This window comes from Lissotriton helveticus, chromosome 4_1, assembly GCF_964261635.1.
Source record: "Lissotriton helveticus chromosome 4_1, aLisHel1.1, whole genome shotgun sequence".
NCBI classification, from domain to species: domain Eukaryota; kingdom Metazoa; phylum Chordata; class Amphibia; order Caudata; family Salamandridae; genus Lissotriton; species Lissotriton helveticus.
The window spans coordinates 1143168639-1143181138 of record NC_136063.1 but is presented as its reverse complement, the minus strand read 5'-3'; the positions used below and the strand labels follow the sequence as shown (position 1 = coordinate 1143181138).

Below are 12500 nucleotides of genomic sequence, written 5' to 3'. Positions count from 1 at the left end.
TAACCACTAGCACTTGTGAGAGACAAGGGGGACTCTGGAGCCTATCTCTTACATGCAAGGGCCCACCCCTGAGAAGCCTTGAACTGCTAGACCCACTCTATCACTGAGAGTCAAGAGAAGAAGGCGCACTTGCTCAGAATCCATAGTAGGTCGGGCCCCAGGTTATCAAAAGTAAAAAGCCTCAACCCACCAAGGTTGGGTGGGCCCAGTAGCTCCTGCTTGTCCCATGGTCCTCTCAAAGGTGTTCTGACAACCTGACCTTTTGATGGTATGATAAACAGCTCAAATATTATAGCCCTATCATGCTGATATTTACAATGTTGCATGTGAGCACTGTCACTCGTAATGTAAGACTTCATGCCCTTTTGAAGCAGTCTCCATGTGCTGACATTTCTTATAATATCACGGCATGGCAAGGAAATACAGGAGGTTCAATATCAATCAATCCATTTGTAGAGGGCACGAGGGCAGGGGGGTGCTGCTACTGCTCGAACATGAGTATGAATATGAGTAAGTCAGTGATGGAATATGATTTCACAATATCATCTATATTACTCTCATATCTTTTAAAGAAGGTATAGATGGCATAGATCAGGGTAATTATGATGCAGCACTTCCAAAGTAGTCAATGCATAGGGGCTACAACTGGAAAGATACAAACCTGCTTAGCTAATGGTTACAAAACGAGGCATGGAATGTTATTCATCTTCTTTTCACCTCCATCTTACTATCCCTTGTTCCGCTGTCCTTTTTTCACATACCATTGCCACCTACATTTCGCCTAGGTATTAGATCTTCCTCTGACCTCATCACATTTTCAAAACCTGCCACTTTATCCACTAAGGGCCACTGGTCCTTGAATGCCCCTTTTCTCCACCTCACACTTGTAACTTCTCCCTGACCACTCCCCATTCCCGATGCACTCGTCAGTCACTGGTTGGCCCTCAATACCCTTGTCTTCTCGCTGCCTTTCTTATAGGCACTATTACTTTCAAAAGGAAATCATGGAGTTAGACAGAGAAGGCAGAGTAGCATTCCTTCTGACAAACCTGTATTTTAGAGGCAGCAAATGCAGTCACCCAGAAGACGCTTGTGGTTATGATGCTATGAGGTGAGGTTATGTTGATCATCTCATGGCTCAAATTCATATACAATGTCTTAGAGGCATTACCACAACGCTCAATTTCTGTATTAAATGTATGTCTCTATTCACAGCCAGGTTGTTAACATTCACAAAAATGTATGACCACCATTAAAATACCTTTGTGAGTACCTATTGAAGCCAGAATTAAATCTAAGATGTGCCACCTGGCATAGAAAGCTATTTAATAAAGGATTCAGCCTACATATCAGACTTATGCACCGCCTCTGGAAGACAGAGAGGATTTAGAAGCAAAGGCTAATTTCACCAGTAAGTACCAAACTTTATAACTTTCCAAGCACAAAACCAGCAAACATAATTTGGAATACTCTCCAAGCTGCTCTAAGAATCAAATAGACTCTCCTCTCAATCAGAAGATCCCTGAAAATACCTCAATCAACTGTACCTTCACTGGATTAATAATTGGTCCATAATGTACATAAACAGCTCTCTTGACATTACCCATGGTACTAATTAAGGATACAGGGGTTGATTCCAAGGCCGCTGCCAATAAAAAAATTCCTCTTGACTTCTGGAGGGAATGGTAAATTCAATTTAAGAATGCACCTGTGAAGCTTCCAGTAACATACTAAGCTTTAGGTGGAGGGAATTTCACCAATGAGTTCTCTTCCGGATTTAGCAATCCTTGGGGAAATAATATTTCCCTTAACATTCAACTCTGGCTGAAATGATTTTATAGCAGAGGCAAAATTAAATTTCACAAGTCGATAACTGAAAGTTTTATCAATAATGCTAAACAAGTAAATTAGTCGATTCAATACAGTTCATTGTGTTGGTGCTACAAGAATTAGACATGTGTAGCTCGTTTCACAATGCACAAAGTTTTGGGGGGTCTTCATTATGAGTTAAACCAGGGCAATATCCCCAAAGAGGGAGACTGCCTAGGCGACTACAAGTTGGCCACTGTTTCCGGTTCTGAAAACACTGGCCTGATTTTACCAGGTGTAAATCCTAACCTGGTAGAATAGAAATTGAAGAGGGGCAGAAGCTGCAGACGCAAGGACAGCACGGCCACCACCCACCATTTCCAGCACCGAGTGAAGAGCAGACAAAGCTCAGCCCAGACAAAGCTCAGCCCAGAGAAGGAAAATACTACCCCATCCAAGATGCCTTCCTCGCCCCGTGCCCAACATCCATTAACCTGCACCAGTCTGGTTTTCAAGGGATATTTCTAAGTGTGCATAGTTATTACCCATTCACGGGAATAAAATTTGCATTGGCGGAATTTAGGTCTGGAATATCAGGTAGAATCAGAAATTTGGGGCAATCAGCATCCGCACACCTAGATCCTGCCAACTCGCATAGTGGCCCTTAGGCTCTGTTGCATTAGATTTATCCCAGTATACATTCAATTACTCACAACATTTTTATAATTACAGTTCCTGGATGAACCTTTAAAAATGTATCCTGGCTTTTATACACATATATTGAATAATGGCACCTGAGATTGAGTTGAAACATCTGTAAAGCAAATTAATATTGTATCACAGATTGGATGAGTATTAATTAAAACAAATAGCAATATATGCATGGCATGTTTTAGCAAATCATAATTTTGTCTCACAGACCTGTTAGCCTCTGCAATGCATCAAAGCCATGTTTCAGTGCTATGATGTCAAGGAAGGACGTCGTGCCATCTTCAAACCTAGTGAAACAAATACAGCAAAAGACAAGTCATCTTCCATGCAACATGGAAATATTAACCAAGCATAAATATGTCACTCTGATGAAATCATAACACTGACTGTCTGGCTCACAAACTTTTTCAGCGTCAACACGTTTACCTGACCCATTGTTTCTCTTCAGCTCTTTCTGTAGAGCTTTGCCCAAAGAAGAATCTTTTACAACGAACAATTCACTGTCTTTCTTTGCACACTTCAATCTCGCGGGGTTGCCTCTGGACCACATCCTTGCATGTCCCTTGGCAAGCTAAAGCCTTGACATCTGACCAGATGTACTTTTGCATCCATTCATTGCACCACGACAAGTGCTTGTCGGAAGTGTTGCATGCCTCACCCAGGACCAACTTATTCCCTTGCACCATAATCCACATGTAAGAAGCTCATGTTACTGCACTGAGGGAAGGTTGAAGAGGTCTACTGTCTTGGAGTGGAAGAGAGTGTGGTCCCTGCTTCTTCCATCACAAAAGCAGCTTCCTGGATGTGCTGCTCACTGAATGGCTGACATGGCGAAGAAGCACAAAATATCTGACTCAAGAGGACCCCGAAATGTATATGGCTACTCAGGTAACTAGGGTACACAATGTTATTAATTCCTTACATTTACCATTGGCATGTAAAGTAAGCACGTTTAATTGTGAAAATCATAACAGAAACTGATCGCTATTTGCATAGACAGCTGACTTGGGCCTTCCTGTGGATATATTCAACTGTAAATCCCTTACTTAGTATCACAATTCCTCATAGAAACAAGTAAGGCAAAGCCCTTTGATACAACAGGGCCTAAGCTACTCGTCCATAGTAGTAGGAAAATAACAAGTGTTGGTTTGATTTAAGTTTCAATGTTCTTTTCTCATGTAAACGAATGATCCAAGGCATGTTGGCTGATCAAAACAGCTTTTGGATTATTAATTGACAGATGACCTTCAGGCCACTAATGACAAGTGCAGTTACATGGAAGGGAGGAGTTCCCAACCCCGTTTAAGTTCATTTCAAAACATTTCTGAATTCTATTGAAGTCTACTACTTTTAGGAAAATCATAAAAGTTGCACGAGGTGGCCGTGCTCACTTTTCTGCTGCTGAAATGTGTTTGGGGTTATATTCAATGGAAACTTACCCCTTCGCATTTACTTTCACTCAACTCTTTGTTACTTTTGTAACCACACATAAGTAACTTAGTGGTCAATGGGTATGTGTATGTGCAACTTAGATGTTTCAGGTTTTGTGAATTGTATATAACATATGCATTGAGTAAATTGTGGCTTTTTTCAGGCATCGTCACACTTACACTTTGAAAAAAGCTTCGCAATTTGGCCTGAGTTTTTATCATGGTGAATGGCATAATAGGACCATCAATTAAAAACCCTGGTGTATGAGGATCAAAAACTGCCATGCATTGTCAAAAGCATAAGGCAAGGCCAAAGCCACAAAACCAAAAGGACAGCAGCTAACCCCAGACCTACTTGCTTTTCCAGTGCTTACTTGGTATGTCGCAGGCCCCACTTCACTGCAGAGTTTAAACATACACTGCTGGTTGTGGAGGTATCACTGCTTTATTTCTTACTTTTATTGATGAGATCATCCACATCACAGAAAAGGAGATGGCTATGGAGCACCTCAAAGCAGGGTGTTCCACAGTGTACAACATCCCCTCAGATATTTTTTACCTCAGTTGGATTTGTCTATGTAACTGACCGAGAGAGATCTTCGTCCATAATGATGAACTGGATCAGCACAATGCGCTACTTACAATAAGTGTGGTTCAACAGCACAGCAAATTGCACGTGCACCAGATTCGAATCTAAATTAGGTGACAGGTACTCATTACTGAACGATTCCGGCACACCACTACGGAGGGGTAGGTCACTGGACCCGAGAGAGGCAAGCAAATTTACTCAGCCTCCTTCCGAGAAGGTGCAGACGGATCCTGATTTCCTTAAAAGAGGGGTTGGGGATAGGTACCCACAGTGAGAGTGCCTATCAGCGCAAGGACGCTAAAACTCCTTAAGAATAAGGTATTACAGGTTAACAGGTTCATTCTCTCCTGGAACCTGCTGTGTATTCTCTGTTTTTCATTCACATTCCGGCCCTGACGAAGCGCCAAAGGATCCTTTAGGGACCACCTGAGAGCGCGAAACATGTTGACTTTGTTTAATGTATGATTTATTCACTACGTCACTCATCCTGAGAGCAGCGGTGAGTCACACATCCGCCCTCTGTATTTGCTTTCAAGTGGAGCTCCAGGATCCACACCCTTTTAATTTACCATTCGGACCCCTGAATAAGCACTGGTCATGGGTACCGTTCGGTAATTTTAAAGCACCCATTCATCTTCTTCCCCAGGCCCACACACCCACAAGCCAACTGCAGCGTCTCCTAAAAATATCTCCACTAAAGAGCCCTCTCGTGTGGCCCATGAGGGTCTGCAGCGCCACCCACACGAGGAGCAACGCCCCATGATCAAGCATGACACTCACAAGGATGTGTGAGGGCACTATATCCAAAAGGAGGAATTCCCCCATCACAATTTGAGATCCAACCTATCGTGAGTCTGGCCACCTAGCTCTTTTTCATTTTACGAACCATTATTTGGTTTCTACTTTTCTGAGTACTGAGGAACTGTAAGAGCATATTCACTCATTGCTGAACCACAGAGGATATAGCTGAATAAAAATTTCAAATAATCTGACTGCTTCCTTTTGAAAATATGTGGGCTGTAGCAATGTGACTACTAACTACTCCTGTCCCTTCAGGTGCATTATTTTTAGGTCGAGCCTAGACAGCGCATGCGCCGTCGCAATACCTGGTGTAAACACTACACTAAGTGTAATCCCGCCTGCTGCTAGAGATGGGTTCACTCCTCCGCTAGTCTTCTTTCCTGGCTTCTTATTGGTTACTTGTCTCTATACATCATTTCCGTTTTTGCCAAGCAGCACCGACCAACTACAGCTTACTTACGCTGTAGCTGGTTAATTCTTCCCTTAGGGACTACTAGGTTTATTTCCTGCTTGTTGTACGAGCGGTAAGTCAGCGCCTTGAACATTCGCACCAAAACCTGAAGAAGGCAAGTCTAAGCGATCATGCCATGAAAGTAGCCCTTGCCTTTATTTTGTGGATGATTGCAGCTAGGGGTGGACTAGGTTTATGCAGCCCGGCTGCGACGTGTCTGCAGCTCAATTAAAAAAAATACTCACAACCTCACGCACTCTTGCAAGCCGTGAACGTGAGATGTGCCTGCGAGCTGCTAGCGTTTATTAACATGGGAGATAGAGGTGCCGCAGCTGAAGTCCGCTGTAAGACATGTCCATCTTTAGTTATGCTAATAATAAGAAATGCGATCACTTGCTGCGAAGTGGCCCTAAACCAGGACCGAGCAGTACCTATGCTATTAACACAGCCGCCAGAATGGGCATCACACAGCGAAGTCCGTGCCCTGTTCTCAATATTGCTGTTGCTAATGCCGGCGTACGTTGTGTGACTTGATTGTGGTGTTTTGCTGTATTTTCGTTATTTGTGCCTCACTGGAAGAGAAGGAGGGCAAGCAAGGCCAGTGGGTGTGGGGTTGGGAGGGATTGCACCTCCGAAACCATGCGGGTGGCCAAGCTTCAGTGCAAGCTGCGTGGTTCCACTTTGCACCTGCTAATCATATTTTATAGAGCTGTTAAGGCACTTAAAACCTAAAATTAGGTACTATTTGGTAGTAAATATTTTTAATTGCTACATCAAGAAATACATAGGTGTTGTCTCCGAAATAAGGATTGGTACATCCAGTTCATGTGAGTAGCAATATTTTCCCTTTGAAAATATTTACTCCAGGCTAAATTTGCAAGCTTGTTAAAAGGAATTCTGAAAATATATTTCAGTATTTTGGTTATTTAATTATTTACATTTTAATATTTTCAGAAATACTTAGAGTGCTCATGTGTATATTTACATTAATACCGTACGTTTGTGCATTTATTGAATTGTTGCTATTTGTTCTCTGTTGCCTACCATTGTCACAATTCACATTAAGTATATGGATAAGACAATGTTGTTGTGGGTTAAGATGTGTTTAAAATAATCTTCTTTGTTAAATACGACAGGAAGCCTGAAACAGTAGATACACTGATCCAAGAGGAAAACGTATTTAGTTCGTATAACACAGTAATGTTTTGGCAGCTCACCCATCCCCACCTACTCCGGACTACATGCCAAAAAGTCAGGGATATACACTACTGAAGTTCTGCCGATGATAATTGAAGCAGCATAAAGTAACATTTAGCGGAGGGGATCTGGGGATTGAAGTTAGTCATTTTTGCATACCTTAAATAAAGAAGGTCCCCAGAAGAGTTTAAACGTTTGTTGTTTGCTGTGCACTTTCTACGTATGATCAGATCATCAACCTTTAAATTTAACCCCTCCCACGCTTGTGACGGAACCGCTCCGTCACGCCCCTCGGGTGGGCTGTGCTGGTGACGGAGCGGTTCCGTCACGGCCCGCTCGCTGCGCTTGCGCGGCGCGAATTCCGCGCCTGCGCTGAGCGTTCTGAAGAGCGGGCGGGGCCGTGACGGAACTGCTCTGTCACAAGCACAGCCCACCCGAGGGCCGTGACGGAGTGGCTCTGTCACAAGCGCCGGAGCGCCGCGCGGTCCCCCCTGCCCCTTTGCGCTGCGGCGGAATAGCAGCCGCAGCGAAGGGGTTAATGTTTTTGAAAGCACGGAGTCTGATCTGAAACTACCAAATCGCATAGTTTGACTCTCAAAGCCTTGCAACTTTGGCTTGGCTGTGTACTCACCATATGCTCCATTGCAGATTAATAGAATAACACTCTTATATCCCAGCTATTTTTTGGTGCCTATATTTAACTATTGAGAATGTATATTGCTGAAAACATGCAGATTTTTAAATATGAAGTGAGCTTATACTTTATCTTCATAGAAATATGTGATTGCAATTTCACGCCTATTAATAAATCCAAATATGCATGGATTTGTAATTGTAAGTGACTGAACAATGGACATTTTTTCTATTGAAAAAAATTAGCTGCTCTTCACGTAGTTCGGTAGGGAGTGGAAGAGTAAAAATGGAGTCAATAAGAAACAAGCATTTGAAATGCAATAGGTCTCGCATTCACGCGAGTTCAAGCTATTAGTATTGTAAATGACAATGCCTTTTATTTATGTTTTAAAACCCAAAACATAAATAAAAGGCATTGTCATTTACAATGCCAATAGCTCAAACTCAGGTGAATGCACGACCTATTGCATTGCAAATGCTTGTTTCTATTACTCTACTATGAACTAGTTTTAGCTTTAACATGTGTCTGGCCGGTCAGTGGCAAAAGATGTAAACAGGATACTGTCACATCTGCAGTAGACACAATACAATTTAAAGAAGCTGATGTCTTGCTTCATTAATCTTCCAGTATTTTTGTAACCCAGAGAAGTGTAGTATTTCTATAAAACACTACATTTATGCTGCAGCTGTATTGCATGAAGATTGTGATAGAACCCTATATTGGTGAAAACATGGATGTGCAGGGGAGGTTGGTTTTGTTTATCGCCAGTATTACATACAGCTGTTCTTGGTTGGGCTCCTTTTAAGGACGAGCCTGGGGAGCGCATGCGGTGCTCTGCGAGGAATGCTGTATTAGAGTATGGACTTGAAGCTCTGCCCACTCTCTGCCCATATTTTTAATTGGCTTGTGTCATTGTCCTTCGTAAATGCTGGCTTCTGATTCGTTAATAGGCTTGTTGGTCCCTCCTTACTATCGCCTGGTCTTCATTAGTAACCTCCCATGAGGACTGGCCCTTTAACTTCTGTTGTTACATGATACGTCTTATTTAGTCTGTAAGCACTATTTTCTTAAAGGAGTTTCTCCTACTGCAGGCACGACATTCCGTGCGCCATGCGCACTTTCACTTTCCAAGCAGCCCGGGACAATGGCGACTGCTTCTTTGAAATGAAATAGGTCTTGCATTTACAAGAGTTTGAGCTATTGGCATTCTAAATGACAATGCCTTTTATTTATGTGTTAATATCAAAACAGATACATAAGAGGTATTGTCATTTACAATGCCAATAGCTTAAACTCTTGCAAATGCGAGACCTATTGCATTGCAAATGCTTGTTTCATTAAAGGAACCACTCATATCACGAGTCCAGCACAGACACGCCAGACCTTCCTTTCTACCCTAGTTACTATCATAAAGACAGAACACAAACACCTTAGGATTAAGAAAGATGTCTTTGCACACACTTAGTGGCCAGACTACTGCCAACCGATGGGGCCACATTGGCAGTCGGTCACACACTTCCGGTTGTGGGATCATCCTTCCTGGCACCAGTGGATCCCCTCGACCATACTCTGAGTGCCACACTCCTGCGTCTCAGTCATGCATTGATTTATGGAGACTTTCCAACCTGGACAGCTACAGGTTGCTAAGAAACGAGCTTGCCATGAATAATCATCTGTCAGAGTGGATTGTAACATGGCGATGAGCAGTGAATGTAATCGCCTCCTGTGCTCATATACTGGCAGACGTGGGATCTGCGTGTGTCATGGGCTGTATTTCAAAGGAGAGAATTCTTTATTGGCTCTGGAGGCGTGAACAGAATGCACAACTCCGCTGTAAATCCATATTGTCTGATTAGCTGTCACCATAACTTCCTGAACACTCATGTGGAATTCACTAAGAGGGTGCATAACTCAAGGCTTCCCCTCCACTCAGGGCTCTAAACGTTTTGGGATTTGTATACTGTTCATGTGGATGTGGATGTCAGTTCTATTTGCTGGGTCATCTCTACTATGTTGTGTTACACAATCTCCAAAGCGCCGGGACGCCACTTGGCTGTGGCAGCTGTGCGCTATATAAAATAAAATAACATAACATAACATAACATAACATGAGGCAGCATTTCCAAGGTGAAGCTGCAGCGAATGACCGAGTCTGTTCAGCTTTCAGGTGCATCCATGCTTTCGCAGTTTCTGGGATAGCAGGAGACTATGGTTAAGCTTTTTTGAGCCAGGTCTTGTCATACACGCATGAAAATGTCTCCGTTATACGGAGGTTCACATGAGCAGCACTAGGCACTAGTCCAGAAAGTATTATTTAAATTAAAAACCAAACATATTTTATTGATTTATTAAATTTTTCAAATTAACATAAACACGAACTCCGCATTGTTAAGGTCATAGCTGCAATTCTGGTGTAAATTCACTTAAAACATTTTACGGTTGAAGGCAATTACTAGGGTAATCATGCGTTGTATCAAGTGTTTGTATCACAGTGTACCTTTACCACCTCTTCACAACCCTTGTTTTTAGCTCTCATATCTGTCTGCAGGCTCCTGCCATGTTCAATCAAATAATGCAAACCCACTGTACGACACCCGCATGCGATTTCACATTTTTCAAGACACCCTGCCACTCATATACCATACTTTAAGCTGTCACAAACCAACGCACAGCACTCTTCCATCCCCTTAGTGTGGTGGTACAGGATATGCCCACCTTTTCCCTCTGTACCTCTTTGCTACAGCTAAGCCGTGGTATGCAAATGTTTTTGGTCATTTTGTTGAGACCTGTGTACCCCCAAGTCCGAGTATGGCAGTGAAAGCCTCCAATGTCAACTTCGCCCAGTTCTTTCATGACGTCTTTGCATTATTTTGCAAATGACGAGCAGTTCCAAACAGTATGGAGAAAGGTTACAAATGGGGGTGGGGTCGCACACTACTCACACACCGGCGGTATCGCCCCTAAGGACTCTGGTTAATGTAGTTACGTGTTCCGCGATGCATCTTCTTTCGATTCTCTGCTATCTTCGCTGTCTTCGCCATCCCTGGACACGTGTTTCGGGGTATCACCCCTTGTCAGCAGGGATAGGCCGTGTTCTGCGTGCCTGAGTGGTACTAAACCTGGCAGATATTTGGCAGCCACCGGCAACCCCAGAACACGGCCTATCCCTGCTGACGAGGGGTGATACCCCGAAACACGTGTCCAGGACAGCGAAGATAGCAGAGAATCGAAAGAAGATGCATCGCGGAACACGTAACTACATTAACCATAGTCCTTAGGGGCGATACCGCCGGTGTGTGAGTAGTGTGCGACCCTACCCCCATTTGTAGTATGGAGAAAGATGCCCTGATAGCCAGAGCCCTTTAGATACCTGTTATGTTCTTTCCTGTTAAATGGCACCATTTGAGCTCTCGTATCGTAGATTCTATGTAAGATTTTTTATTGTATCAATTTGAAGTTTGATCTATGGACATCGCTCAATGGTACATTAGGACCTCCTCCCAGCTTCCCCTTTCAAGTTCCATGAAATCTCTTTCCCAGAGTGATTACAGACCTGGAAGATCTGTCTGAGTGTTATTCATCAATATGAAATAATAGTGAGGGAACGCCTTCATCATCATTTGTCGTTCATGAGTCTGGTCTCCGATAGAGATTCCTCTACTATGGTTGCTTTACCTCTGGTGTGAGTGTAATGCATGTGAATACTGAAATGTTTGTGGGTCTGCCATCTCGTAATCCTGTTCCAATTGCGAAAACTGTAATATACTCTCATCAACCCATACTTTCCCTAATGCTGAGATTCCATCTCAGGACTTCCTTTGAACAGTTCAGTCCTTGCAAATGATCTGCCACCCATAGAGGTGTTCTAGGTGTCAGTTTCTCTTTCCATCCCATATCTATTGTCAACTTATGCCACTGTCACACTATCAATGATGTAGACAGATGAAGGATGTCTTAATGCCAAGTAACAACCTACAGAATGCATTTGACATTCTAATACACAGGTGTAGTGTACACGGATATAGAAATAATCCTTTTAAAACAAATTTCCTATGGTGTGTAGAAGTGGAATTGTCTGATATATGTTAAATAGGCCACACTCTGGACAAAAAAGCCATCTTGTCCAAGATAGGAATCACCCCTCACTCATGTTCCCCCACTTCACAACATCTCTCCTTGCAAACTCTGCAGCATTAAATCAAGCTAAGATGTACTTGTTTATTTCTACTAACAAGAGGCGGGTTGACAAGGATATAAAATGTGACACTTGCTTAACTGAGGACGAGACTCTATCGCATGTCCTGATTGTGTGCCCTGCATACAAGAGCCCTCGGCTGAAATGGCTCAAGCCGGTTTGCATCAAGTTTAGAACTAGATCTTGTTAAATGTCCCTGCGTATTTTAAAAACTGAAACTTCCGAAGTCATAGTTGTTGCAATGGCTAAGTTTCTGAGCTGGTCTTGCGTCCTTAGAAGGAAAAACCTGCAAGGCATTATGCAATCTATCTGCTTATGCATTGGTGTACTCAAGTTTCCCCCACGCTATTGAGTCCAAAATGGAAGACTGTAACCAAGCCCTGTGCAATTATGCATTAATAGCTTTTGACCCTGAATTCTCCCTTTTACACCTAATCATTGTTTTAACAGTCTTAGGATTTTATATGACATGCTTTTTTTTAAACAAAATATTCTTCTAAGAAATTTTATGTCTTTTTTATATTACATTGTATTTGTCTTAATATTTCTTTTATGGTTGATTATCATTGAATAAAGACGGAAATTGAAAATTGAAATTGAAATTATTTCCACTGTAATTGTTATTCTACTCTCGGTGAACTTTCAGTCACAACTCAAAACATTTACCAATATATCTAGATGTG

General features: G+C 42.6%; 1 protein-coding gene across 1 annotated transcript in view; it reads right to left on the bottom strand.

Moving 5' to 3' along the window:
• LOC144829032 (molybdenum cofactor sulfurase-like) overlaps positions 1–12500 on the bottom strand; it is a 1966499-nt gene that overhangs the window by 1116359 nt on the left and 837640 nt on the right. The window contains exon 5 of the mRNA XM_078687750.1: positions 2731–2807. Coding sequence (XP_078543876.1) covers positions 2731–2807 — 77 coding nt within the window. The remainder of the gene's footprint in view (positions 1–2730; positions 2808–12500) is intronic.